At 39.8% G+C, this 26,138-nt stretch overlaps 2 protein-coding genes across 10 annotated transcripts in view; one reads left to right on the plus strand and one right to left on the minus strand.

Moving 5' to 3' along the window:
- The window catches only part of sdk (sidekick cell adhesion molecule), a 37,489-nt gene extending 17,602 nt beyond the window's left edge, over positions 1-19,887 (plus strand). For 4 of the 5 annotated variants that reach the window (XM_028306177.1, XM_028306178.1, XM_028306179.1 and 1 more), the window contains 29 exons: positions 205-300; positions 390-566; positions 824-1,040; positions 1,157-1,860; positions 2,067-2,162; positions 3,324-3,443; positions 4,000-4,155; positions 4,234-4,360; positions 4,461-4,756; positions 4,916-5,101; positions 5,759-6,171; positions 6,285-6,507; positions 6,590-6,786; positions 7,587-7,796; positions 8,149-8,403; positions 8,602-8,830; positions 8,943-9,263; positions 9,359-9,539; positions 9,697-9,912; positions 10,688-10,884; positions 11,215-11,411; positions 13,104-13,343; positions 13,481-13,618; positions 13,729-13,936; positions 14,507-14,655; positions 16,244-16,373; positions 17,316-17,636; positions 18,102-18,394; positions 19,466-19,887. In XM_028306177.1, the coding sequence (XP_028161978.1) occupies positions 205-300; positions 390-566; positions 824-1,040; positions 1,157-1,860; positions 2,067-2,162; positions 3,324-3,443; positions 4,000-4,155; positions 4,234-4,360; positions 4,461-4,756; positions 4,916-5,101; positions 5,759-6,171; positions 6,285-6,507; positions 6,590-6,786; positions 7,587-7,796; positions 8,149-8,403; positions 8,602-8,830; positions 8,943-9,263; positions 9,359-9,539; positions 9,697-9,912; positions 10,688-10,884; positions 11,215-11,411; positions 13,104-13,343; positions 13,481-13,618; positions 13,729-13,936; positions 14,507-14,655; positions 16,244-16,373; positions 17,316-17,636; positions 18,102-18,394; positions 19,466-19,708 (6,536 nt within the window). In that variant the 3' untranslated portion in view covers positions 19,709-19,887. The remainder of the gene's footprint in view (positions 1-204; positions 301-389; positions 567-823; positions 1,041-1,156; positions 1,861-2,066; positions 2,163-3,323; positions 3,444-3,999; positions 4,156-4,233; positions 4,361-4,460; positions 4,757-4,915; positions 5,102-5,758; positions 6,172-6,284; positions 6,508-6,589; positions 6,787-7,586; positions 7,797-8,148; positions 8,404-8,601; positions 8,831-8,942; positions 9,264-9,358; positions 9,540-9,696; positions 9,913-10,687; positions 10,885-11,214; positions 11,412-13,103; positions 13,344-13,480; positions 13,619-13,728; positions 13,937-14,506; positions 14,656-16,243; positions 16,374-17,315; positions 17,637-18,101; positions 18,395-19,465) is intronic. The other variant, XM_028306181.1, reaches the window with a different exon arrangement.
- Positions 19,888-24,010: 4,123 nt separating this feature from the next.
- LOC114353981 (aminoacyl tRNA synthase complex-interacting multifunctional protein 2) lies at positions 24,011-25,949 on the minus strand. 5 transcript variants are annotated; one of them, XM_028306187.1, is made up of 5 exons: positions 25,815-25,946; positions 25,549-25,726; positions 25,159-25,302; positions 24,504-24,720; positions 24,011-24,386 (listed from the first exon to the last, which is right to left on the minus strand). In XM_028306187.1, exons 2-5 carry the CDS (start codon positions 25,693-25,695, stop codon positions 24,040-24,042), a joined length of 855 nt encoding a protein of 284 aa, XP_028161988.1. In that variant the 5' UTR covers positions 25,696-25,726; positions 25,815-25,946; the 3' UTR covers positions 24,011-24,039. The 5 variants fall into 5 exon arrangements, with proteins under 5 accessions (XP_028161988.1, XP_028161990.1, XP_028161989.1 ...); XM_028306189.1 differs by having other exon boundaries at positions 25,567-25,726; positions 25,815-25,945; XM_028306188.1 differs by having other exon boundaries at positions 25,156-25,302; positions 25,567-25,726; positions 25,815-25,943.
- Between the last annotated feature and the right edge of the window lie 189 nt (positions 25,950-26,138).

Consider the following 26,138-nt stretch of genomic DNA (forward strand, 5'->3'; position numbering starts at 1 on the left):
CGTAACACCCGAAACGATGGAATGACCCTACACTTAAATGCATTCACATGTTTGCTTATACACCATTTAAAATATAAAAGACGGACAAACTTTTTCCCATACACCTAATGTTAGACGGTGTTCTTTCTAGCTCTTTGCCTGTGCATTGTTGTGTGGAAACAAAGGCATTGCGGGATGGACGTAAATCGGATTTTTCCTTTACAGGACAAATGCAGCCGCCGCGTTTTAGTATGCAGCCATCTTCTTCAAACAGCGTAGTAAGAGTTGGCACGACAAAAATTTTGCAATGTTCAGCGTTAGGTAAGAATAACTTTGCATTAAACCCATAAAGTAAGTACCTAATTGTGATGTTAACTTGTTTATTATAACGGGTCGTGTTCCCTTCACAGGCATTCCACAACCGATGTATAGGTGGTTAAAGAACAGTGTTCCGCTCGGGGATTATTCTTCAGAACTATTTTATAAAATCCACAATACCCAGCAACAAGACGCCGGTTCTTACCAGTGTATCGCGAAAAATGACGTCGGGGCAATTTTCAGCGAAAAGAATAACATTGTCGTCGCCTGTAAGTAAAGTGCTCCTTTGAACGTCTTGCTTTCATTAGGCACAATACACCAAGGTGGTTTGTTTTGGTATAAAGTGCCTTGGAAAAACTTTTTACTTTTTAGACTTTTTATTGTTATAAAAACTGTTCAAATGGGCCTTGACCAAAAAAACTAATTATACTAAATGTTGCAAAAGCGTTTTGTCGTCTATTCTTAACCAAAATAATTTTCGCGGCATGGTAAAAACTTCGAGATTCAATGTTTGTTACATTTATAGATATGGGGACATTTGATAAAGTCTCGGAAGAAACTATCACTGCAGAATCAGGACGGGCTGCTGTGCTGGAATTTCCACACATAGAATCAGAACCACCACCCTCGGTTATTTGGCAAGATGAAAACGGCGCCTTGAGATATGACCAAAAATATGCAGTCACTGATGAACATCAACTTGTTATCCTGTCAGCCTCGCATGATGATGTGAAATCATATCGGTTTGTATTTTTTTAAATACAGAAAGTTTCTTTTTTCGTTATAGTTATTAGTGTAATGCGCGTAACTGGATTTGATTATTGACTTCCTAACTAATTACATATTATTTTCTTTTCAGAGTAAGAGCAATAAATACTCAATTAGGTAAAGAAGAAAACAGTCCTTATATTAACTTGGATGTCTTTGGGGACGACAACAAAGAAGTGCCACCAGAAATTATAATTAAACCCAAAGACAAGAAAATCATCAAAGGTCAAGAATACACAAATTTGTATTGTGTAGCTAACGCTCGACCCCTTCATGAATTAGAGACATTATGGTTCAAAGACGGAATCATGATAGATTTAGCGGGAATCACATTTGATTTGAACGACCAATGGAATAGAACACTCAGTCTGATATCTGCTAATTTGACACACACGGGACAGTATACATGCCAAGCGCGATTGCGTACTGGTGGTTTCGCAACAGTCACAGCGTCTGCAATGGTGACAATTTATGAAAAACCTGTATTTTTATCTAACTTAAAATCGGAAACCTTTGGGGAATTCGGCAACACAATAGTATTGGACTGCAACGTTCAAGGTATACCTCTACCAGGAATCACTTGGTATAAAGATGCAAGAAAAATAGCAAGTGTTGGAGCCGAAGCTGCTAATCACGACAATGCCGATGTTTATGATGGTGAAGGTCGTTATAGAGTGGAAGTAGATCGGTCACTTGTTATCAGCAATCTAAGGATGGAGGACATGGGCATATATCAATGCATAGCTAGCAACGAAGCTGGGGAATCGTCTATCTACACCTGGTTAAAAATTAAAAGTGAGTGTCCTTTTCTAATTCATGCTTCGCTTGTATACAACTGTGAAAAGAGTAGCTGAAGAGTGAACTTTATTCTTTACTACTGAATATTTTGAGGGAGCAGTAAATAATTAAATTGTATCGTGTATTTTCATTCGTTCTCTCTTTGGCTACTGTGCAAAAGCTACCATTATAAATATTGGTTAACGATTGCTACTATCATACAGAAAAGGACATAATTCGTGTACCACGCAGTCACATGAAGTTGATTAGAATGAGGACTACAGACAAAAAGGCTAAAACGTTCAAATTCGATACCGGCAGTAAGGAAGTTATTGTCATATTGCACAGTTATTAGCAATTATTACAATACTTTGTTTTCCAGCACTGTGTGATTGCAAAATGATTTGCTTTGTTTTTTTATTCTTTTAAGGTTTTGGTTCAGGTGCTTTTTATAAAAAAAAAAAACATTCTTGTTCAGATTCTATGTATTTTGTTAATTTTAGTTAAGCATTATTTATTAGCTAGCTATATCATACTTATTGTTATTCTGTGGCTATACTAACACTAAAATAAATAAAATGACTTGAATTAATTAAGTTATGAAGTAAGTATTTTGTTAAATGGCTAGCTTAATAACTAGTCTTCATCTTTTTTATGTCTGATGTAGTCATTAGCGATGTAACGCAAAGGCATGATGAAAATGTTATAGTATTTTTCTTGTTCATTATAAAGTACGCTTTCTTTTATAAAAATGTCAATCAATCATAACAGTAGTGTTGATTTTATCTATATATATAAAAGAAAGTCGTGTTAGTTACTTCGCTTATAACTCAAGAACGGCTGAACCGATTTAGCTGAAAATTGTCAGGGAGGTAGTTTAGAGCCAGGAGAAGGACATAGGATACTTTTTATCCCGTTCGAAATAAAAAAAAAGTCTGCTTATTTATTGCCATTAAGGCGGAACAAAGTTCGCCGGGTCAGCTAGTTAAACATAAATAAAGCTGTCAAAAACGTTAGAAAATAATGTGAAGTCAATTACATCACTTTAAAACACGCTCTCATCTCGTGAAAAATTCACTGGTTCGCTGCCGAATTATAGTGACTTTATAAGACACCTGCGGAGTTTACTAAGTGTTTAAGCGACGTCAATTGCTCTTAAGAGCTTAATAGCCATAACGTTGTATTTCCTCACTGAATGTGAGGTCGCACTAAGTGTTCACATTTTTCATTTACGAACTGCAAGACACCTAGTAAATATTAACTAGATTTCACGTAACTTTTTTAGTTTCATTACAAAAATATGATTGTACAATTTGTTATTACGTAGTTAACTATTGTTGTAAAATAGTAATAGACATGTGCATGTTATTTTTAATGTAACATTTGATACGCCGTTTTCTTTTTGTCATTTTCGTGTGATACTAATATTGAAATGTAGCGGCTAGCGTAGTATGACTAACTATAGCGTGTGTGGCTTGTAGCGTCCCCGCCAGTAATGCAGACAGCGCCGAGCAACCTGACCGTTCTGGACGGGAAGGACGCTTCCATCGCGTGCCGCGCCATCGGAGCCCCCACCCCCAACGTAACCTGGTACTTCAATGGTTAGTAATTGTCGTAATATGTTCACCGTTATTACTGCCTACAATGTCTAACATACTCCCATGCGATCTAAATAGTTACTAAGTACGTAATAAGACGAAGTGTTTTCAATAGAGACCAAATGGGTATGAAAGTAGTTTGAGCGTGACTGGCCCTCATTACGAGGCTTTTACATATTTAAGTACATTAGTAGTTGGTATTGATTGATGTGAATTACAACATTTATGAAACTATACACAGCACTGCAACATCGTGTAATCTGATACTGGTACACAAAAAATAAAACTATTTGTACGGAAACTGCAATTTGGGCAATAATATCACTGTTATAAAAATAACTTGTTACTATTTTTAGAGACGCATCATCGCATCGACAGTTTCCCATGACAATTTAAACCAACTGACGTTGTTAATTTAGTCTCGGCTCAAACTAATTGGTTATTAATGAGGCCAGTTTGTATCCGCTTATTAATATAAAGTTCATCATTAAACTGCATTGTTTACTATCTCTACTTATCTAGACTGGACTTTATTATAATAATAATTGTAATGTTTTAGATTCGCTAATCATCAACCTTTCGGGGAGGTTACAAGCTTTGGATGAAGGAGATTTATTAATTACAAGCACGACTACAGCTGACACCGGGAAGTACACCTGCGTCCGTGCAAATGATGCGGGGAACGTTTCAGGGGAGGCTTTTCTAACTGTTCTCGGTATGTAGTTACCCTAATCATGAATTTTGTTTGTAAAAAAAATGTACGAAGACAATATTAACTTGTTTCCCCTTTCAGTGAGAACGCAAATAATAGCCCCACCGGTAGATACGCGAGTGTTATTAGGCCATACCGCAACGTTACAGTGTAAGGTTTCAAATGATCCGAACGTCAAGTATAATATTGATTGGTTCCACAATAAACAGTGAGTATTGTAATGAGATTATTCCCACAGAGACTTGTGAGTGTTTTGAGATCTATTTTTAAGTTTCGGAAGTGACGTTCATGGTAAAAATAACTTTTAGGCCTATGACGGCTGGTACCCGAGTGTGGGTGACAGCGGAGGGCGCGTTGACGGTGCAAGCCGTGCGCGCGAGTGACGCGGGCGAGTACACTTGCGTCGTGACGTCACCGGGCGGCAACCACACGCGGCACGCCACCCTCTCCGTAATAGAACTTCCCTTCGCCCCCACCAATGTCCGTGCGGTCAGGCTTGACGGGGCAACGCAGAGAGCCGTCAATGTATCATGGACCACGGGATTTGATGGGAACTCGCCAATACAAAAATATATCGTACAAAGACGTGTTGTACCAGAATTCGGTTAGTTTATTTTTTATCATTTTATCTAACCTCAATCGATAAGGAAATATTGGAAGTTTATCTAATAATAAACAAACACCATATTAATATCAATTTATTTCTATTGTATAATTAATTACACAGATGTTTTTTAGTATATTGTTTTTTGTTTGCTTGTAGGTCCTACTCCAGACCCGTTGCTGAACTGGATAACAGAACCAATGAATGTGTCTGCGAACCAGCGCTGGGTCTTGCTAACTAGCCTCAAAGCAGCCACTTCTTATCAGTTCCGCGTGTCAGCTGTCAACACAGTAGGGGAAGGGCCTGCGTCCGACCCTACCGATGTACTTACATTGCCGCAAGAAGGTATGTAAACTAGCGTTTAAACAAATTGTACTAACGTTATGTAAAAATCGATATGGAAACAATGTATTTGCAACAAATTGTATGCTTTTATGCCATCAGTCAGCACAACCAAAAACACTTAACATTTTATGCTAAACTGTACTATTACAACGTTCTAAGGTTCTAATTTACATAATATTGTGTACACTTATTAAGCAAAATTAATTCTTATAACATTATTATTGTTGCTCCTGTGTGCACATTTTATACCATATTTGCACATAATCATGTTTACTTATTCACAAAGTTGAAGTTGTGTACTGAAAAAATGGCTCTGCAAGGTTTGTCACTTCAATCACAGTTGATGTTACAATAAAATGTGTTCTCTTTGTGATCAAGCAGCCAGTGATCTAATATGCTGCCAAGGTATGATAACACTCTAATGTAGATGGATCTTCGTATCTTTTTCTTTTGGTCATGTGTATGTGTACTTATGATTGGTTTCTTCATTTATATTTATTATTTGTTTCATGTGGAACTGTTATGCATGAACATGTGTACTGATTTACTATCTGTTTATCTTAAGAATTACATTTTGCTTGAGCTATGCAATTTTTTCAACTAAGCATGTTCTGATCAGTGATTTCAGATTTGAACATTTTTAATGTCATATTTCAGCTCCCTCTGGTCCACCTGTAGGGTTCATGGGATCGGCCCGCTCGTCATCTGAAATAATAACACAGTGGCAACCGCCGCTTGAAGAACATAGAAATGGTCACATACTAGGCTTTGTCATCAGATACAGATTGCGTGGCTACGAAAACAGTCCGTGGACTTACCAAAATATTACCAACGAAGCTCAAAGAAATTACCTTATTCAAGATCTAATCACGTGGAAGGATTATAATGTACAAATAGCCGCGTACAATGATAAAGGTGTGGGAGTATTTTCGGACAGTTACACAATTAAAACAAAAGAAGGTGTACCCGAAGCTGCCCCAGATAATGTTCGTTGTGAACCTTTTAATTCCACGGCGCTAACAGTTTGGTGGACTCCGCCAAACCCTCAGAAAATAAATGGAATTAATCAGGTATGTAAAGCGGAAATCTCTGAAACACTACGAAACCTCGTAACAAACAGATTCAAAGTTAATGCCAACCCTGTATTCAAATGAAGCAAATCTATATTGATACTTTATTACAGGGTTACAAAATGCAAGCGTGGAGATGGGACGATAACGAAGGCACGAACGTGGAACAAAAGCTAGTCAGCGTGCCGCCCAACTTACTTGACCCTCTGACTGAACAGTCAGCAATCATAAGCGGCCTAGAGAAATTCACTGATTATAACATTTCAGTGTTGTGTTTCACTGAACCAGGCGATGGCCCACGAAGCGATTTCGTTTTGATAAGGACTAAAGAAGATCGTAAGTTTTACTACTTATTGTTACCGCATGAAATAATATTGGCTCTTCATTTCCGTGTGTGTAATTTCATTTCTGTGTTTAGTGCCAGACGAAATAGTAAACCTGCAATTTGACGATATATCGGACCGAGCTGTACGGGTATCGTGGTCGCCGCCTAAAAAATCTAATGGTATATTAATTGGCTATAAACTTAGCTATGCCATCAAAGACGACGAGAATTCAGTCAAAGAAGAACTATTACCCCCGAATATTACGAGCATAAAGGTCGAACATTTGCAGGTATGTTCAGTTACAAGATTCTTACCACGTGTTTTAATATACTTGTGTACTTACATAAATGAAAGATTTATTAGAAAGCCAACAACACAAACCCCCTTTTTATCATGAGCGTTTTGTTACGTGTTTATCTCAATACTTTCCTGATTCCCATGCTCACAATGTCCATTGTTCAAACGGCAAATCATTAACGGTACCGGCTTCATGTGAGATTATTAAAATTAGAGACGGTGACATTGGATTGTTGACAAGCTAGATAATCCTTGTAACTGGTTGTTTTACAAATAACAAATAGTTTTCATATTTATTGATCAACACACTTTAATGAACAATTTAATTGGAACCCACTTCACAACACACGTTCAATTGAATTTGTTTTTTTACGCTGCAACGACCGTCTGACCTAGTGGAACAACGCCTTTCGTGATTTCCTGTTGTAATCCCGTTGAAGATTGGGTATGAGCATGTGTAGCCATAGTAATGGACGTTAATAATATTAATCCTTTGCGTGTCTTCCTCCGTTATCTAGGCGCCATGCTCAGTACTCGTAGTTAGTGTGACCCGCCGCGCAAAGACTTTATTTAAGCTACATATACATAGATCGTGTCATCCACGAAGATGCGCCCCACCATTCTCCCGCTAATGTTACACGCTAAATTATCCGCACACTACTATAATGACGCTCGGATTGCTCGGATCAAACTCCCCTCACCCCGCGCTTCCTTCGACCAAAAATTGGGCGTGTCTTCGTGGATGAAAACGATCTACTATATCGATATTCTGAATGTACTAATGTATTATAGGCAAGTACTCACTACAAATTCTGGCTGTGCGCAATGACCGCGGTGGGCGAGGGTCCCGCTCGCGCGGCCACCATCCAGTCGGGAGTGGAGCCAGTTCTGCCGGACGCACCTCGCAACCTGGCCCTCTCCAACATCGATGCCTTCTCCGTACTTCTCCAATTCACGCCTGGCTTCGATGGCAACTCTTCTATCTCACTGTGGACAGTCCAGGTTAGTATTAACATTTAGTTAGTTGGCCATTATTTTGTTTTTAAGTTTAATTTTTTTGTTATGTGTTTATGTTACATGTGCTCTACATGTGTGTACAAAAATAATAATTCAAATGTGACGCACCCGACTACTACGCCAGAAGTAGCGGGTGCGATCTCGGCACAAAACAAACATTTCTGTGCATGAACATGTCTGTTTATATTTATTAGTTCAATTTGGGTATTTTTATCAAAAATACGTATTTAAATGTAATAACAAATGTCTGTTGTCTGGTTAGTGTCCAAACTCTGCGTTACGTTCTGCCTATACCAGATAATGCGAAATGTAATTTGATAATTATTTACGTTTTTAGGCCCAAACCGCCCGTAATTCATCATGGGTGACAATATACGAAGTGAATGCGCCAGACGCCCAGTCCATCCTAGTGACTGGTCTTGTCCCATTCACAACCTACCGGCTGCGGTTGATCGCGACCAATGTTGTGGGTTCTTCACAACCTTCTGAACCGTGCAAAGAGTTTCAAACTATTCAAGCGCCTCCGCAACACCCGCCGAGAAACGTCACTGTACGAGCTGTCAGCGCTACCAACTTGCGTGTTAGGTGGATTGTAAGTAATAATTGTAATTGAAACACATTGGTTCACATCGGTGGATGATAACAAAATAATTTGTAATTATTTAACAAGGAAATAACTTGTAATTAAGCTAAAAATCTTTCCATTAAAAACAATTATCGTTTTTATTTTAATTACTGTTTTAGTAAATTAATGATTAGATCCGATTGAATCCACAATCTTTACTTTTAGCCCCTGCAACAAAGCGAATGGTTTGGCAACCCCAAAGGCTATAACATCACGTACAAGCGGAGCGGGGCGAACGAGACCTTGTTTAGCGTGATTGATGACCACACAGCAAACTCACACATACTACTCAATTTAGAGGAGTGGTCTGTTTATGAAATACGTATGACTGCTATCAACGAAGTCGGTACTTCTGCAGAGAGTCCAACAGCCACAGAAAGAACTCGAGAAGCTGGTAATTTTATGATTTTTTATAACATAAAAACGTTTATTTCACACCAAACTAGTTAGAAATCTTAAACAATTAGATTTAATCTTGATTTTATTGTATTAACTTTAATTTACAGTACCTTCACGAGGTCCAAGTGACGTGTCAGCTAATGCCACGTCATCTACGACAGTGGTCGTCCTTTGGGGTGACATCCCAGCACAAGACCAAAACGGTCTGATCGAAGGGTACAAAGTGTGCTACGCCGCGGTGGTACCCCCGCCAAGACCGGAGCATAAAAAAATTGAATGCCAGGCGATACCATCGAACCAAACACACACGATAACGCTTACAGAACTCCGCAAATATGTTGTCTATCAGATTCAAGTATTGGGTTACACGCGATTAGGTGATGGCGCCCTTAGCGACCCACCTATTACAGTAAGGACTTACGAAGACAGTACGTATACCGCTTTTAAATTTTGTAGGAACTCCTTACATAAGTATATAATTACTTAATATTGTATTTTATAATTTATGATTTTTTATTTTTAGCACCTGGTCCACCATCCAACGTATCTTTTCCTGATGTAACGTTTACAACCGCTCGGATCATATGGGACGTACCAGAAGATCCAAATGGCGAAATATTAGCGTACAAAGTTACATACCACCTCAATAACACATCTCAGCACATGTTTTCGAGAGAGTTCTTACCATCTGATAGAACATTTAGGTACGTAAAATACTACTGAATTCAACTGCATTATGTGACTTAAGTTCTAAATAGCTAAGACCGAAAGGCCCTGTAACATAAGGCAAAGAAAGTGAATTAATAAAAATATTTATAACAAATAAATTAATAACCAACGAATTGTACTCCTATTTTACAGAGCAACGGAGCTAGCTTCGGAGCGGTATTACCTGTTTTCAGTGACGGCTCAGACCAGGCTAGGGTGGGGCGGCACGGCGCGCGCCTTAGTACTCACGACCGTCAACAGAGCTGCGCCCGCGCCGCCCGCGCGGCCTAATGTGGCCCGCTCACTGTTGCAGCCGCACCATATCACCTTCTCTTGGACCCCTGGGGACGACGGCTACGCGCCGCTTAGGTATGTTGACTCAGATACAGCTAGAGTGGGATGGAACAGCGGGAGCCCTGGTGCTGACGACCGTCAACAAAGCTGCGCCCGCGCCGCCCGCGCGGCCTAATGTGGCCCGCTCACTGTTGCAGCCGCACCATATCACCTTCTCTTGGACCCCTGGGGACGACGGCTACGCGCCGCTTAGGTATGTTGACTCAGATACAGCTAGAGTGGGATGGAACAGCGGGAGCCCTGGTGCTGACGACCGTCAACAGAGCTGCGCCCGCGCCGCCCGCGCGGCCTAATGTGGCCCGCTCACTGTTGCAGCCGCACCATATCACCTTCTCTTGGACCCCTGGGGACGACGGCTACGCGCCGCTTAGGTGTGAATCAGACTACATCCGTGGCCGCCAATGTAGCTCGCTGCTATAGCCATACTAAAATATTATCTAATGCCCCTGCTACACGTTTCTTAAATATCACGACGATAACGGTCTTCCTTCATGTTATTTGTACCGGATAATTAAGCAAAAAAAAACTGTTACCGGAAACCTTTATACATATAAAAAAACTTCGTCCTAATTAATATCTTTTATGATTTCCAGGAAAAAGTTGTCCAATCTACTCATTTCGTCGTATTTTGTATCGACATAATTATATCCTTTTCGGCTATTTATAAAAAGGTAACGACCTGTGCAAAAGTGACATACCATCGATCGAGGATCGCTGGTGAAGTGGAAGTAATTAATGATTCCTTTAATATTAGATTTCCTTGGATGACATCATTATTTTTTACTTTCAGATATTACACAGTTCAACAAAAAGAGGATGGTGGTACCTGGCAAACAATACCGGAGCGAGTGGATCCGTTCGCGACGTCTTACACCGCCGAAGGCCTGAAGCCGTATACCGCTTACCAGTTCCGAATTCGCGCCACAAACGACATTGGCCCGAGTCGTTACAGCAACGCTACTGAGACTGTACGGACATTGCCAGCAGGTAAATTAGGAGATATTATGTTATGTACAGTCGACAGCACGTCAACGTAAACACTGTGGTATTTTAAGTAGTTGCGATAGGGGCGACTTTGCAACGAAAATGTATGACTGATGTGCTGTCGACTGTACTATGGATACTGTAAAGAACCTTGTTTATGGGATACTTGAGGTAAAAGTTTTTTTTACCGATTTTCTATTTGATTTTTTTTCCATATTAGCTTTGCTAATTGCAGGATTTATATATATTAAATATCCAATTACTGCACAGGTTACACAATAATAACCATATCTCTCAACTATATCATATGCATTACAATATTTTTGTCTCCAGCGCCAAGCAAAGCAGTAGAAAACCTACACGTGGTGCCAATAACGCCGAGCAGCGTACGAGTGCAATGGTCGGCCCTAGGCGAGCCGCACTGGAGCGGCGACACACGCACCGGCGGCTACCGCGTGTTCTACCAGCCACTTACGGACTTCCCTACTGCTTTGCAGCAGACCATGAAGCAGGAGGTGCCGGGGATTAAGGTGAGGAATGATAGGAGGGTTAAAGCAAAGCCGTGGAGAACCTACACGTGAAGCGATAACCTCAAGTAGCGTGCGCGAACAATAGTCGCCCCTAGGCGAGCCGCACTGGAGCGGCGACACACGCACCGGCGGCTACCGCGTGTTCTACCAGCCACTTACGGACTTCCCTACTGCTTTGCAGCAGACCATGAAGCAGGAGGTGCCGGGAATCAAGGTAAGGAATTATAGATGGGTGAAGCCAATCCGTGGAGAACCTACACGTAATGTGATAATGCCGGGTAGCGTGCGCGTGCGATGGTCGGCGCTAGGCGAGCCGCACTGAAGCGGCGACACGCGCACCGGCGGCTACCGCGTGTTCTACCAGCCACTTACAGACTTCCCTACCGCGCTGCAGCAGACCATGAAGCAGGAGGTGCCGGGAATCAAGGTAAGGAATTATAGAGGGGTGAAGCAAATCCGTGGAGAACCTACACGTAATGTGATAACGCCGAGCAGCGTACGAGTGCAATGGTCGGCGCTAGGCGAGCCGCACTGGAGCGGCGACACGCGCACCGGCGGCTACCGCGTGTTCTACCAGCCGCTCACAGACTTCCCTACTGCTTTGCAGCAGACCATGAAGCAGGAGGTGCCGGGGATCAAGGTGAGGAATGATAGGAGGGTTAAAGCAAAGCCGTGGAGAACCTACACGTGAAGCGATAACCTCAAGTAGCGTGCGCGAACAATAGTCGCCCCTAGGCGAGCCGCACTGGAGCGGCGACACGCGCACCGGCGGCTACCGCGTGTTCTACCAGCCACTTACGGACTTCCCTACTGCTTTGCAGCAGACCATGAAGCAGGAGGTGCCGGGAATCAAGGTGAGAAATGATAGGAGGGTTAAAGCAAATCCGTGGAGAACCTACACGTAATGTAATAATGCCGGGAAGCGTGCGCGTGCGATGGTCGGCGCTAGGCGAGCCGCACTGGAGCGGCGACACGCGCACCGGCGGCTACCGCGTGTTCTACCAGCCACTTACGGACTTCCCTACTGCTTTGCAGCAGACAATGAAACAGGAGGTGCCCGGGATTAAGGTGAGGAATGATAGGAGGGTTAAGCAGCAAATCAGCATAGAACTTGCACGTGGTTCCAAGTTCCTATAACGCCGAGCAGCGTGCGCGTGCAGTGGGCGGCTCTGGACCACGCGAACTGACATCATAATACCATATCATATACAATCGTCGACGTCTCGCCTTGATACCTCACAAAAAGTTGTATATTGACTAGGTAGGGTGACCTCAAACCGTCACTTAGAGGGTAGACTTTCCTGCATGAAGTCACGGTGCCTGTAGGGCAGTGGCGGCGTAGCATATGTTGGCACCCGGGGCGGCACCCCCCCTCCCCCCCCCCGTCATAATATAAATTATAGCCTGAGGCACCCCAGAATGGCACCCCCCCCCCTGTCATGACATCACGACCGTCCTTGCCACGCAGATGCGTCAGTGAGTACTAATCTGCGCGACTTTGTCACCCCCTGATGCNGTGAGTACTAATCTGCGCGACTTTGTCACCCCCTGATGCTTGGCACCCGGGGCGGACCGCCCCCACCGCCCCCCCCTTACGCCGCTACCGCTGTAGGGCTCAAGTTAGCAAAGATAAAAAAAGTTCAAACTATTCTCTATGATCAATTCTCATCTCATAAAAAAATCAATTTTCAGAGCGAAGAGGTGGTTCTAACCGACTTATCAGTGGATCGCAACTACGAGATCAGCGTGTGCGCCATAAACTCGCAAGGGGCGGGGCCCAGTGGCACGCCCGCGGTGGTGTGGGTGGGGGAGGCGGTCCCAACCGCCCCGCCCAGAGACGTCGCCGCAGAACCGCTGTCCCCCACTGAGGTCTCGCTCAAGTGGCAACCGCCCCTACTCGCGCAGCAGAATGGAGACCTACTGGGGTATAAGGTAATAGACTCACCTCGATGTAGAGATGTAGAATAAAAGTACATTTGATTGGGATTCGTTTTCTTTAAAAAATACTTTTAGAATTAACAATATTCTTTTTGGATCTTTATATTACAAAGAACTGTTTGTTTTATCAGATTTTCTACCTTATGACGGAGTCGCCAGAAGAGCCCGAGCTAGGCAGAAAGGCTGAAGAGGAAATTGAAGTAGTACCCGCCACCGCTACATCTCATTCTTTAGTGTTTCTGGACAAGTTCACTCAGTATAAGATTCAGGTAAATATTTTTCTTTACTTACATTTTGAAAAACTTGAATTTGGCGTCGTTTTCGTTTTTTATCTGACATGTCTTATACATTTCATTTCATATCACTTATCAATTTATAGGTGTTAGCGTTCAACCCAGCCGGCGACGGGCCGCGCTCGAGCGCTATACTGGTGCGCACACAGCAAGGCCTACCGTCAGCGCCGCGCAATATTACCTTCAGCGACATCACTATGAACAGCCTGGTCGTGACCTGGGAAGCGCCCTACCGCCGCAACGGGCTCATACAGGCCTACCTCGTGACGTACGAGACGGTGGAGCAGGATGAACGTGAGTTTTTTATTGAAAATAAGACGTAACGCGTCCGTACTGAGTGTTGGGACTTGGGACGAAGATGATGCAATAAAATAGTAGAATGTGTAATAGTAGAGTGTGTAACATGTGTATGAAATGAAAAGTATCAGTCACCTACCGACATCAATGACATGCCCTCCGTCATCATACTAGCATCAACTTCAGCAAGAGAATATACGATTACGAAGTTACGAACACGCTTTGTTGGTCGCCTGACTCTAGTCTTGTTCGCACTAGCCGAGTAATTTAGTCAAGTAACTCCCTTTTAATTAACCAAACTACTCACTACTAACCAAACAACCGTTCACACTTTTGGTTGAATACTACAGTTCACAAATTTTTGATTAGTGTTTTGTATATCGTTCGTTCCTTTCATCCCGTTCGCTGCCGGACAAAAGCGTCTTCCAAGGAACCGGGAAAAGGATTTCCACGACTGGTCCTGGTTTTGAATATGAACGACTAAACCGACACAATGAGTGATAAAGACGGTGGTGTTACTCGTTGCCTGTCAAGATAAAACATAAGAACTCGGTGTTTTTCTTTCAGGGTTCAGCCGCCAAGTGAAGCAGAAAGTGGAGGAGCGTCGCCTGGCCGTGGGCGGGTTAGAGGAAGAGGTGGAGTACGCCTTCACCGTGCGCGGCGTCACCATCGGCGCGGGCGCAGCGGCTGCCGCGCGCGTGCGTACTGGCCCCCAGGTACTGATGTAGTCTTTATGATATCGATAAAAATGTCGATGTTTATCGATAAAAATGACGATGTTTATCGATAAAAATGACGATGTTTATCGATAATGTTAGAACATTTTTACAACAATGGAAACTATAATGCGGGCTTTTCACGGCGAGAGTGAATAGGCACTTACAGGGCAGGTACTGATGCAGTCTAGCTCTCTATTCTACTTCACTTAACATCCGGTGTGATTGCAGTCAAAATTTACCTGCTTTGTTCAGCATAAAAAACCTATCTTATTATCACAGAACTTACAAAACATCATATGTATAACTTATCCCACTGTTCAATGTTGGCAATGCGATAGTAAAAACAACAAAACCAGTGTAAAAAAACCTATTAGTAAATAAAATTGTGAAAAGCCCATGATGAGCGATAATCGTCTTCGTCAGTTATTTCATACTTTGATGCACAAAATAATTATGATCTTAAATTCTTAATGCGAACTGCATTTAATGCATTCTCTAACTTGCCCCCTTTGGGTCATAAAAAGTTCGGTCGCCGAGCGGATAGAATTTCGTACAATGACCCCAAGCCATCCTTATCACTCGCGCGTAATTATATTGCTGTCGCGCTCGCACACAGTGTTAGTGTGTGTTCAATAGTTCAGCAAATGTGTATGTGTATAGAGACTTCTAGGTTTCTTGAATAAGTAACAACTCAAGTAGACTGGTAGACAACAGGTTTACTATTAAATATTTAAGTAGATACAGAGCAATGGAAGTAGAAACCGCGACAGTATGGATTCGGGAGCAAAAGAGAAGGACCCCGCGTGGCGCGCAAACGTTTATATTATATCGTAGCCCCCACTCGTGCCCCCACCATTCTGGGAGACGCTGAGTCCGTGAGGCGCGACCAGTGTGTCTTTAGATGGTCATATCTATTTATTTATTTATTTATTCAGAAACTCAACAGCTGTTTTACAATATTCATGTTAGTTTGGTGAGCATTAAATCTAAGCCAATTAAAGAGTTTTCTAGCTGCTTAAATAAGTTCGTACATTATTACATTTTATCAGGTAATTAGTACCAGGTAATGAGTACCAATAAGCGCTGCATCCTCAACCATGCCTAAAAATAATAATCATGATTGAACATGCAGCGCTCAGGTTATACAATCTTAGTATAATTAAATTTAAATATAAGTAAATTTGGGTAAATTATTACAACCCTTAAGACATCAAAACAATTAAACATTAATTAGGCAGACCTTAAATGTCCCTATTTATATATATTTATATCCCACAATAACGTGATCACTGAGTTAGGTAGGTATAAGATGCACCGTGTGGTCAGAACACATAGATAGGTATATTAGGTTTTCTAGGAACCCGGCGCATTAACTTGTAGAATAATATGTCTCATTTCCTTCTTCAGTGTACTCTTACTCACATTAAAGAAATCAATGTGTTTATACTTAGAGTTGTATGTTTTATGCAAACGAGTCATAACTCTGTTCGGGCATAGTTGGTACGATATCGATAATATAGTAAAATTTTGTCACGATATCATTGATGACATCGGTTCACTTCACCATTACATCGTTGCCCCATAGGCCGGCTCCCCCGCGCCGCCGCGTTCACTACGCCTGGCGCCCGATCCCGCCGCGCTGCACCTCAGCTGGGAGAATGCGCCGTCCGGAAACGGCCCACTGCTGGGGTATTACATCGAGGCCAGAAAGAAAGGTACGCTCTATGAACAATTTTTTTTTTCGGTGTTGACAGATTAAATATTTTTGTTGCCATAGACCAGTGTTTTTCAACCTTTTTCATTACGCGACCCCTTTCATGCTAGCATGAAAAAAATTTTTGCGACCCCCCGACCCTTCGCTTTTTTTCATGCCTTTTACGAAGATGTTGCAGAGAACGAATTCTTCAATCTATACAACATTTATGCATTTGCATAACTAGATTTCGGATAAATCTAGCTTTAAAACTTTACTGTTTTTTTTTACTGAGGTAGTTTTACCCCTATAGAGGCTTCACGACCCCCCAGGGGATCGCGACCCACAGGTTGAAAAACACTGCCATAGACGATACAAGAACCTCGTTTGGTGTTCCCTCGGGCAATCATGTGGCACCTAGATTACTTCTATGACACATGTCAGGCAATGTTGTGCGATGTCGTCAGATATTGTGAGATACCTTTTCATAGATACTCATCGTTGATGTGTCGTGCTACATCACGCGAAGTCGCCCGATTACAATACTTCTATCGACAATAATCAAGACATTCCCAACACAACTACCTTCAGTTTTAAACAAGATCAGCAAGTCTTTACCAATTGCCATTCATAATTTTTCAGCCTATAAACATCGACAGTTGAACATGATCCCTATCAATCTCAATGACCAATTGGCAATATTTGCCATGCAATCATATTTTGTTACACAATATTAATGATTAAATTGATTTATTTTCAATGCAGCCAAGGAATCGTGGCAAGTCTGTAAGTTGGATAGTATATAAAATAACCTTGAGCACGTGTTTCCCTACCTATAACTCGACTTTGACTGCCGAAATGCACCATTTTTCTGTTTCTAACTTATTTCTTATTTGCGTGAATGTTCTAAAATGCTTCTACATTGTGTTAAAATCACTTTACTGTACCAATGCTGTAATTTCAGATGATGCAAGATGGGAGACTATAACGCGCACCAGCAACGGAATGTTAGTTGAGTTTACGATATCATACCAGAGTTTGCTGCCGTCAACGGCTTACTCGTTCCGTGTGATAGCGTACAACAAGTACGGGATAAGCAACCCTACGTACAGCGACAAAGTGATCGTGACGCCTTCCAAGTTGTACCTCGAGTATGGATACCTGCAGCACCGACCGTTCTATCGTCGCACTTGGTTCATGGTGGCGCTAGCGGCCGCGTCTGTCATCATCATCATAATGGTCATCGCGATACTTTGCGTGAAGAGCAAAAGTTATAAATACAAAAGTAAGTTATAATTAAGATTATCTTCGAAAAAAAGTAAAATTTTAATGACTGGTGTAAAGAATTTATCACATAAATGTTAATCACTTTGTGGTATTCAACATCTGTATAAAACACAGACCTTTACATATCCAGGGCCTCTTACTAATTTCATAGATATTATATCACACCTATGTATTTTAAAAGTGCAATAATGCGCAATGTAGTTTTCTAAATATCATGATTTTAAATTATTTGACGTGAAAATGTTTAGTGTATAAATGTGGATATGTCACCGTAAAATTGTGAATTCCGTCAGATTATAATCTGACGTAGTTAAATTACAATCTAACCTAACTTAACCCACTGTTAATTTACAATCTAACGCGTTATATTATAAACTGACAGAGTTCACAATTTCACGCTGACAGATATAAGACAAGCTTTGTTTATCGAAACAATAACGACACACTTTCGATAAAATTGCAGAGGAAGCCCAAAAGACGTTAGAAGAGTCACTGGCAGGCGAGACGGACGAGCGCGGTTCACTGGCCATGGAGCTGTACCGCTCGCGCCAGAACTCCGTGGCGAGCGTGGGCGCGCTCGGCGCCGGCGGCACGCTGCGGCGCAAGGCCGGCGCGCTCGGCAAGTCCCCTCCGCGCCCCTCCCCCGCCAACGTCGCCTACCACAGCGACGAGGAAAGCCTCCGCGCCTACGACGAAAACCCCGACGACTCCTCCGTCACAGAAAAACCATCCGAAATGAGCTCCACGGACTCGCAGGTAATCACCATCAAAATCAGCGTTGTCTGAACTCTCCCGATCGCCCACGTGCTCCGTGTCACTAAATTCGGAACTTATTTTTTCCCTTCACCACTACCGATCGGATTTCGTGACGGTAAATATCAATGAGATATCCGCTATCGCTAATTATCATTTGGTCACGCTTCCAAAAGATGAGCACCTCTTTCAATAGGCACTTTGGTTTTGAACTTCCAGGCGAGGCTTGCCGCGATTGATATTAAGGAAAAGCTGTAAAATTAATGTAATGTGTATTCTAATTCGTTACATCATATTACTTAAAACAATAACGGTAGGAAACGAACTCATAAACGCCAAGCCTGAGAGTTCATATTTTAAAACCCATAAAATTTTAGCTAAATAAAAATTGTATTTTGAATGTCTAAATGAAACTAAAGATTTAAAAGGATGTATCTACAGCGGATAAGATGAATTTTTCAAATGAATATGGATGTTAAAGTTCAAACTATAAGAAACACCTAAGATTAAACATTTAAAAGTCTTGTTAGTATCAAAACTAATGCTATGCTAGTTCCTCTAGTTGCTAATTAGTGGCGGATTCACACATTTGCCGCCAGTAAGCTATAACCTTTAGTAAACATAATCCTGGTGTAAGATATATCCTTCAAATAAAATATATCCAACTTCATAGCTAAAGCTCATTCATCATCCATACATAAATAATTATTGTATAGTATTTTTGTACAATCTTCCAAACCTTTAGATGTTTTTAATTTATTTTATCGTGTACATACATACTGTAGCGTACTTTCTTCGTTTTGTATTATAATTCTTTATTACAACCGTTTGGCCCAGAACATCGCAAGCCAAACGGTAAACAAATCAGAGGGCTTAGTGTGAGTTTACATCAAACGTCGTCACTGTGATTGCGTTTAAAAAATCTATGAAGATTTTAGTTCTTGAAAGTATCCGCTAGGGTCGCTGTACAATCCGTCATACGCGTCATCGCCTCATAGTGAAGACGTTTGATGTAAACTCGCACTAAGCCCACAGGCGCATTAACTGAAATGAGCGTAAAATTTTCATTCATAGAATTCGGAGAGCGAGAACGAGAGCGTTAGATCGGAGCCGCACTCGTTCGTGAACCACTACGCGAACGTGAACGACACGCTGCGCCAGTCGTGGAAGCGGCAGCGGCCCGTGCGCAACTACTCCAGCTACACGGACAGCGAGCCCGAGGGCAGCGCCGTCATGAGCCTCAACGGCGGCCAGATCGTCATGAACAACATGGCGCGGTCCCGCGCGCCGCTGCCCGGCTTCTCCTCCTTCGTATGACACGAGCCGCCCGCGCCCGTCGCGGCGCCGCTGCAAGCCGTGCACATGTAGCTTAAACACTGCCCTGTCTAAAGTCCGCTCGCCGAGCAGATAGAATTTCGTCCAATGACCCCAAGCTACCTATCCTTATCATCATCATCTCAGCCATAGGACGTCCACTGCTGAACATAGGCCTCCCCCAATGCTTTCCATGTTACCCGGTTGGTAGCGGCCTGCGTCCAGCGCTTTCCTGCTACCTTTATGATGTCGTCGGTCCACCTTGTGGGTGGGACGTCCCACGTTTGCCGGTACGCGGCCTCCACTCCAGAACCTTGCTGCCCCATCGGCCGTCAGTTCTGCGTACTATGTGCCCTGCCCATTGCCACTTCACTCATCGCTCGCGTGTAATTATATTGCTGTCGCTCTGGCACACTCACTGCGGCCGCCCATCGCACAGTCGCGACAGCAATATAATTAAGTGCGAGTGATAAGGATGACATTCGACAAAATTCTATCTGCTCGGCGACCGGACTTAACATATTTTGTACATACTAGGACTTATTTGATGCGATTCGAGTTTGAACTACGACTCAAACGAAACCGAAAGTGTCTCTTTTTCGCTTTAGTCGATACAAACGAGACTGAAGCTAAAAATACAATTATCTTGTAAACATTAAATAGATTGAGCATGAAATTTTATCTCTTCCTCTTCTATTTTATCTAAAGAAAAAGGATAGCCATTGGTTTCGTTTAGTGAATGGTTCCATAGTAATCGCCAACACTGCCCATCTTATTCATTATCTATTTTTGTACATATTAGCGTAGATTAGCAATTTAGGAAAGGCAGCTAGCGTAAAAATCTTAGTAGCCATTATAAACGAAGATCGTTGGATGTAACTACAAGATCATTTTATTCGTTGTACTACGACCAATTAAAGTAATTATGATGTTACTATGATACGAGATCTCGTTACATTATTAATGATAGTGTCATTGCATATGGTGAGCCATAATAATAATAAAGTATATTTAAAAATACAAAAATAATATTCCCTTTTTGATAAGCAAGCAATTGTAGCATAATTAATTGTATTGATTTGTAGTTAATGAGGCCTCTAATAATTTAAACTTCCTCATGTATCATTCATCAACTATACAAACCAGGGAAAACAATTAAAATTTTCTTGAATTTTATTATGATATGTATAGGAAGTTGTAAGAAATACATTTCATTGGTGCTGCCATATTAACCATTTTGGTAAAATATTGTTTTAATGATAGTGATTACATAAATCATAGATTTATGTACCTGCATTAATGTGATGATATTATATTATGTATGCTGTTAAGTTTATTGCAGTAAAATACAAAAATATAGTGATATAAATGGTTCACGGCTTTATAGTTGTATAATATACAAAGCAAATTTTGAAGCCTTACAATCATAATCGCCGACAACATTGAAAATAGTTGCGGCAACTCTTTTATGTAATTTATTATATTCATCTTGAAAGTTTTACTGATGATAGTGTTCAAATAAATCCGTGATTTAATTTCTATATGCATAATTTTGATCATACATAGGTGGCATATGGTACATAGGCATCAAAACTGCTGGTTATTGTAGAAATGAACTCTATAACTGATAGCGTTTACAAACTTGCGATCTCTAAACCACAAAAGCCGGACTCTGTGCTTCATTTGGCCGGACATTTAACCCTAAAAGCCGGACATGTGACGGGGGGGACAATTGGTGTGAGTACTATCATCATCGGTTGCCCAACATCATGATGCGTGCGCTTCATATTATTCTGTGGCTCGACTTTCGCCTGGCACGGCAGCCAAATAAAAAAGCCGGACAATCCAATATTTGGCCGGACAAGACCGTAAAATAGTAAAAAGCCAAACATGTCCGGCTTAACGTAAATTTTTTTTGAGTTCCGTAGTCCTGACAAATAACCTTTACTATGTAATGTGAACATTTCCGCAGAATCACGTAGACTTAAAAATTACATTTAAAAACATTCTTTGCAGTTCGTTCATCATTTGTGCGATCGCACTTTACAGCTAAACGAAAGTCCTTGTCGATACAAAGTTGTCAAGCTAAACTGATTTTTTTATTTGTGGGAGTTTAATCTATTACTTTTCAACCGACTTCAAAAAAGGAGGAGGTTCTCAATTCGACCCGTATGTTTCTTTTTTTTTTTTTTCTATGTTTGTTACGCGATAACTCCGCCAATTATGAACCGATTTGAACAAATCTTTTTTCGGCGTATAGGTAATACCTCAAGGGTGGTCCCATTTAAATTTAATAATAGAAAAAACAACCCCCAAGGGTGGAAAATTGGGGATGAACTTTTTTATACGCAATATCTCCGCCGATTATAAATCAATTTGAACGATTATTTTTTTGTTGAATAGGTATTATCAAAAGGGTGGTTTCATGCGAATTTGAAGAAAATATTTCACCCCCAAGGGTGGAAAATTGGGGATAAACTTTTTTATACGCAATATTTTTAATTTTTAGATTTTTTTTGTGTTCACGCATTTGAAGTCGGTTTTATTTTTTTAAAAAGTTAATTATTGCTGAAAGAACACCATTTTATAAATGTTGGATGTAATGTGAAAGTACTTATGATGACGTAATTTGTTTTATATGTAATTTGGGACCTATTTTGAGGAACGACGAAACAATAAAAACTACTCAAGAATAAAAATAATGACCAATATATTATAGTAATTGTTAGACACGATACTATTATTATCATATCGATTGATGAATAAATAGTATATTGTGTTCGGTGAACGTAATGTACCCATATCACAGCTGAAGCCACTGACCAATATTAAGTGTTTTTTTAATTGTAACTATTACAAAACTTAAATATTGGTATAGCTTAAAAATCTCCACAGTTGTAAGCATTTTCATAAAAAAAGAATAAGGAAACGTTAATAAAGACTATCAAGTAGTTTTATTTTAGATAGATAATTATTTAATTTAGGTTTTATTTATAAGACTACCTTTCGCAGCTTTTTAATTATTTTATAAAATAACGTATTATTATAAAATATGCAATTGACTGATAGTTTTAGATTTTAATCATGTTTGTTATTGTAAATATTCTTTTTATATATAAGGCAGCTGCATTTACTAGCGAGATTGAATTTGGCACAACTTTAAAAATCTGTGATCTATGATGTTATTTTATAAAACTTGTAACTGAACTCGAAATATCTTCTACATATTCCACCAAAATTTTACATCTAATCACTTATTAGAATATTTAACATTTAGACAAAATACTCTATAAACAGCTCAGTTAATTTCCCATAAAATAGATTGATTGGGATACAGAATTTTTGATTATGTACTTTTATGTATTTTCTAATCCACCTGTATTTCTGCTATTATAAGATAAAGATAGAATGAAATAATTAAAAATTATCCTGAATTTTATGCTAGTGATAGATGATTGTTATACGAAATACGAATATACAATCCTTACACTGAAAAACTATCATTAATGGACTATTCATATACCTACTTACTTAAAAAAACTTTACAAATTTTAATTGTAAACATAGATTCCTCAATAATAATTCCATTATGAAAGTTATTAGGAATAGAAATAATAGACTCGTATAATAAGCGTCATAGACAAGGTTTAAGAACACAACTGTATTTTATACCATTTTCTAGAGAGACTTCCTTGGCACGGCTGGATATTGAATAAATTAATTCTCGCCACATCATATTATGTGATAATGTGGTTAGAAGTACCTTTGCGTCATAAAAACAGGCAGAGAAATCCAGTCATTTTTAAACTACCTAATAGAAACAATATTATAATTTCTTTAGGCCACATGGTCATACTATTTTAAAAATTACGAAAACAATGCAAACAAATTGAATGTTACGGCTTCAGAGGTTTATCTCAATTTGAATGTGTAATCCAAACAAAACTGAAAAACTGTTTTTTTACAGGTGCCATTGTTGTAGACTATTTGGATTTTTGTAGAATAAAATAGCCAAATACTATTAGGTCTAACGAAAACTATGTACATACACTTTTTAATTTGTTACATAAATAATAATATTGGCACCTTATAGTTTATGGGTATACTATGTAAAATGAACCTCTGTAGACAATATATGGAAGATATTGTGTATATGAGACTTTTATTTGCTTTTATTAAACCTAAAAACCTATTAATATTGAGTTCTGTATTCATGAAAACTGAATTTATTGCATAGATATAAGTGTATCCCTGCAATACATAAAATTTAAAAGTATATAAGTGTAGGGCTTAAAAAATACAAAATTATAGTTTATTTAACTTTATTTTCAGACTTACATACATAGCTTTTCACACTTATCAAACCAATCCTTTGGCACAGATTTAGGCCGACTTCGTAACTGCTTGATAACATTATAGACAGCTATATCAACGATAGAAAGTTGTCCATTACAAATCCAGCCCTTTGATTGAGCAAATATTTTTAGTATAATAGCTTCTTTGTTCTTCTCTGGTGTTTTCTCAAGCAAATGGCAGAGATCCAATAATCCCTCCATATTATAATCTTTATAGTCATAAGGAAGAACAGTTGGATACACTAGACACAGGTACCTTAGTATATTAACATTGCCTATAATTGGGACTGCAAGTGTAGATAACTTCAATTCAGGATCAGCTGAAACTAAAAAAATCTTTATTAGAATCAATATATTATAGTAATAATATGAATATGCACATTGCACTTAAGTTACAAGTAACATGCAGAATGAATGGATAAGAATATAAGATTATATCTTACCAGACTTAAATATCAGCCTCAAGTTAATTTTTGAAGAATCAGTTGCACTTTTTAAGTTCTTCACAAATGCCTTTATCTTTGCAACTTTTTCATTAGGTACTGAAGAATGAATATGCCAACTTAAACTAGCAACAGTTGGAGAGTCCTTTAGAAAAACATTCAAATACCATGGCAGACTGTCTGGGTTGATATTCAACACCACTTCTGGCATAGGAATCTGAAATAGAAGCAAGGAAGTATGAAACTTAAATTTTATATTAAATTGTTCAATATACAGGCTGAAATTTTGCAATGCAACCTGTAGGGAAAGTACTCTTTTAATACTGTAAATAGAAAATTTTACTCAATACTGCATTCAAGGATTTTCGAAAATAACCTTGCCACAACCTGAGAATCGAACCGACTACAATGTGTTAAAAATTACAGGATCAAATCTCTAACAAACTTGATAAATTAAATGAAAGGTAAAAGGACGAAATCTTGAGTTTTTCAGGAAATAGCTGACTGCTGTTCTTTTAAAAAATAAAGTAATGATTCTTTTTAGTAAAATTTTCTATACAGTTTTTATAGTATGTTCCCTGCAGGAGGCATAACGAAATTCTACCCTGTATACTGCCTCTTTCAAGGGAATAAAATTATTAAGATAACTTACAACCTGAGCTCCAGTTTTAGCATGAGATGGTGTATCTGTGAATGTGCATATTGAACTAATGGTCTTTATTCTTTCATAAAGGACATCCAGTTTCTTCAAAAGGACATCTTGTCGATGTTCCAACTCAGTCATTTTTATATTAGGTGCCTGTAAATTAATCACATGGTTAAGCCTATATTTTGTAATGTCGCTGAGATAAAAGAAAATGAAGTAGCATAAAATATGAAAGCTGTTTAATAAACTGCATGGATGTAAAATAATATAAATATTCTTGGACATTTTACACTGCGCCGCTAGCCCCAAACTAAGCAAAGCTTGTGCTATGGGTACTAGACAACGGATAAAAATAATACAAATATAGTACTTAAAATTATAAATATAGGTGAAATAAACCTTAAGAAGTTTGATAACCTGGTCACTGATATTGATATCGATTTCGCTCGTCCGCAAAGCTTCGTTTGGATTTTTTACATGGTACATACACTTCGGTAACTCTATTACTTCATCGTGTGAAATTATTTTCTTCATACGATACATCATTATCGTGAATACGTGTTGATGAGTATGCACACTATTGAAATAAAAAAGGTACCATGCAATAATTTAACAAAATATTATGCAATAGTATTAACTAAAAATAGATAAATCCGAACACTTACCTCGAAGGAAAACTATTTCTCAAATCGGAAAAATCCTATTTTATAGAGCCGCAGGTGCCGCACTCATGGATTTTTTTGACATTGAATAAATGAATGAATGGATAGGTGGTGCTGGCTGTAGTGACAACAGCACTGTTGACTTTTTTTTTTGTTAAAAGCCCCATTGGCTATCGATAACGGAACAGTTATCCACTAATATTACACCAATTTCGGAATGCAAATCAACGCTATGCGAGAAATTTATCGAATAGAAGCGCGAGCACGCACACTAAAAAGGGCCTATCTTCTCCAACAACATCAATCCTCGATGCTGAGTAATCGGGA

The sequence above is a fragment of the Ostrinia furnacalis genome, unplaced genomic scaffold, assembly GCF_004193835.3.
Source record: "Ostrinia furnacalis isolate ACB-3 unplaced genomic scaffold, ASM419383v2 OfSCF1896, whole genome shotgun sequence".
In the NCBI taxonomy this organism is placed as follows: Eukaryota; Metazoa; Arthropoda; class Insecta; order Lepidoptera; family Crambidae; genus Ostrinia; species Ostrinia furnacalis.

Bases quoted from the DNA above. Each gene is read 5' to 3' on its own strand.
- LOC114353981 (XM_028306186.1), bottom strand. From the start codon at position 25,695: ATGATGTATCGTATGAAGAAAATAATTTCACACGATGAAGTAATAGAG. The intron at 24,721-25,155 runs GTAAGTTATCTT...CTTCTATTTCAG, and splicing joins CTAAAACTGGAGCTCAGGTT to ATTCCTATGCCAGAAGTGGT. The intron at 24,387-24,503 runs GTAAGATATAAT...AGATTTTTTTAG, and splicing joins GAGGCTGATATTTAAGTCTG to TTTCAGCTGATCCTGAATTG.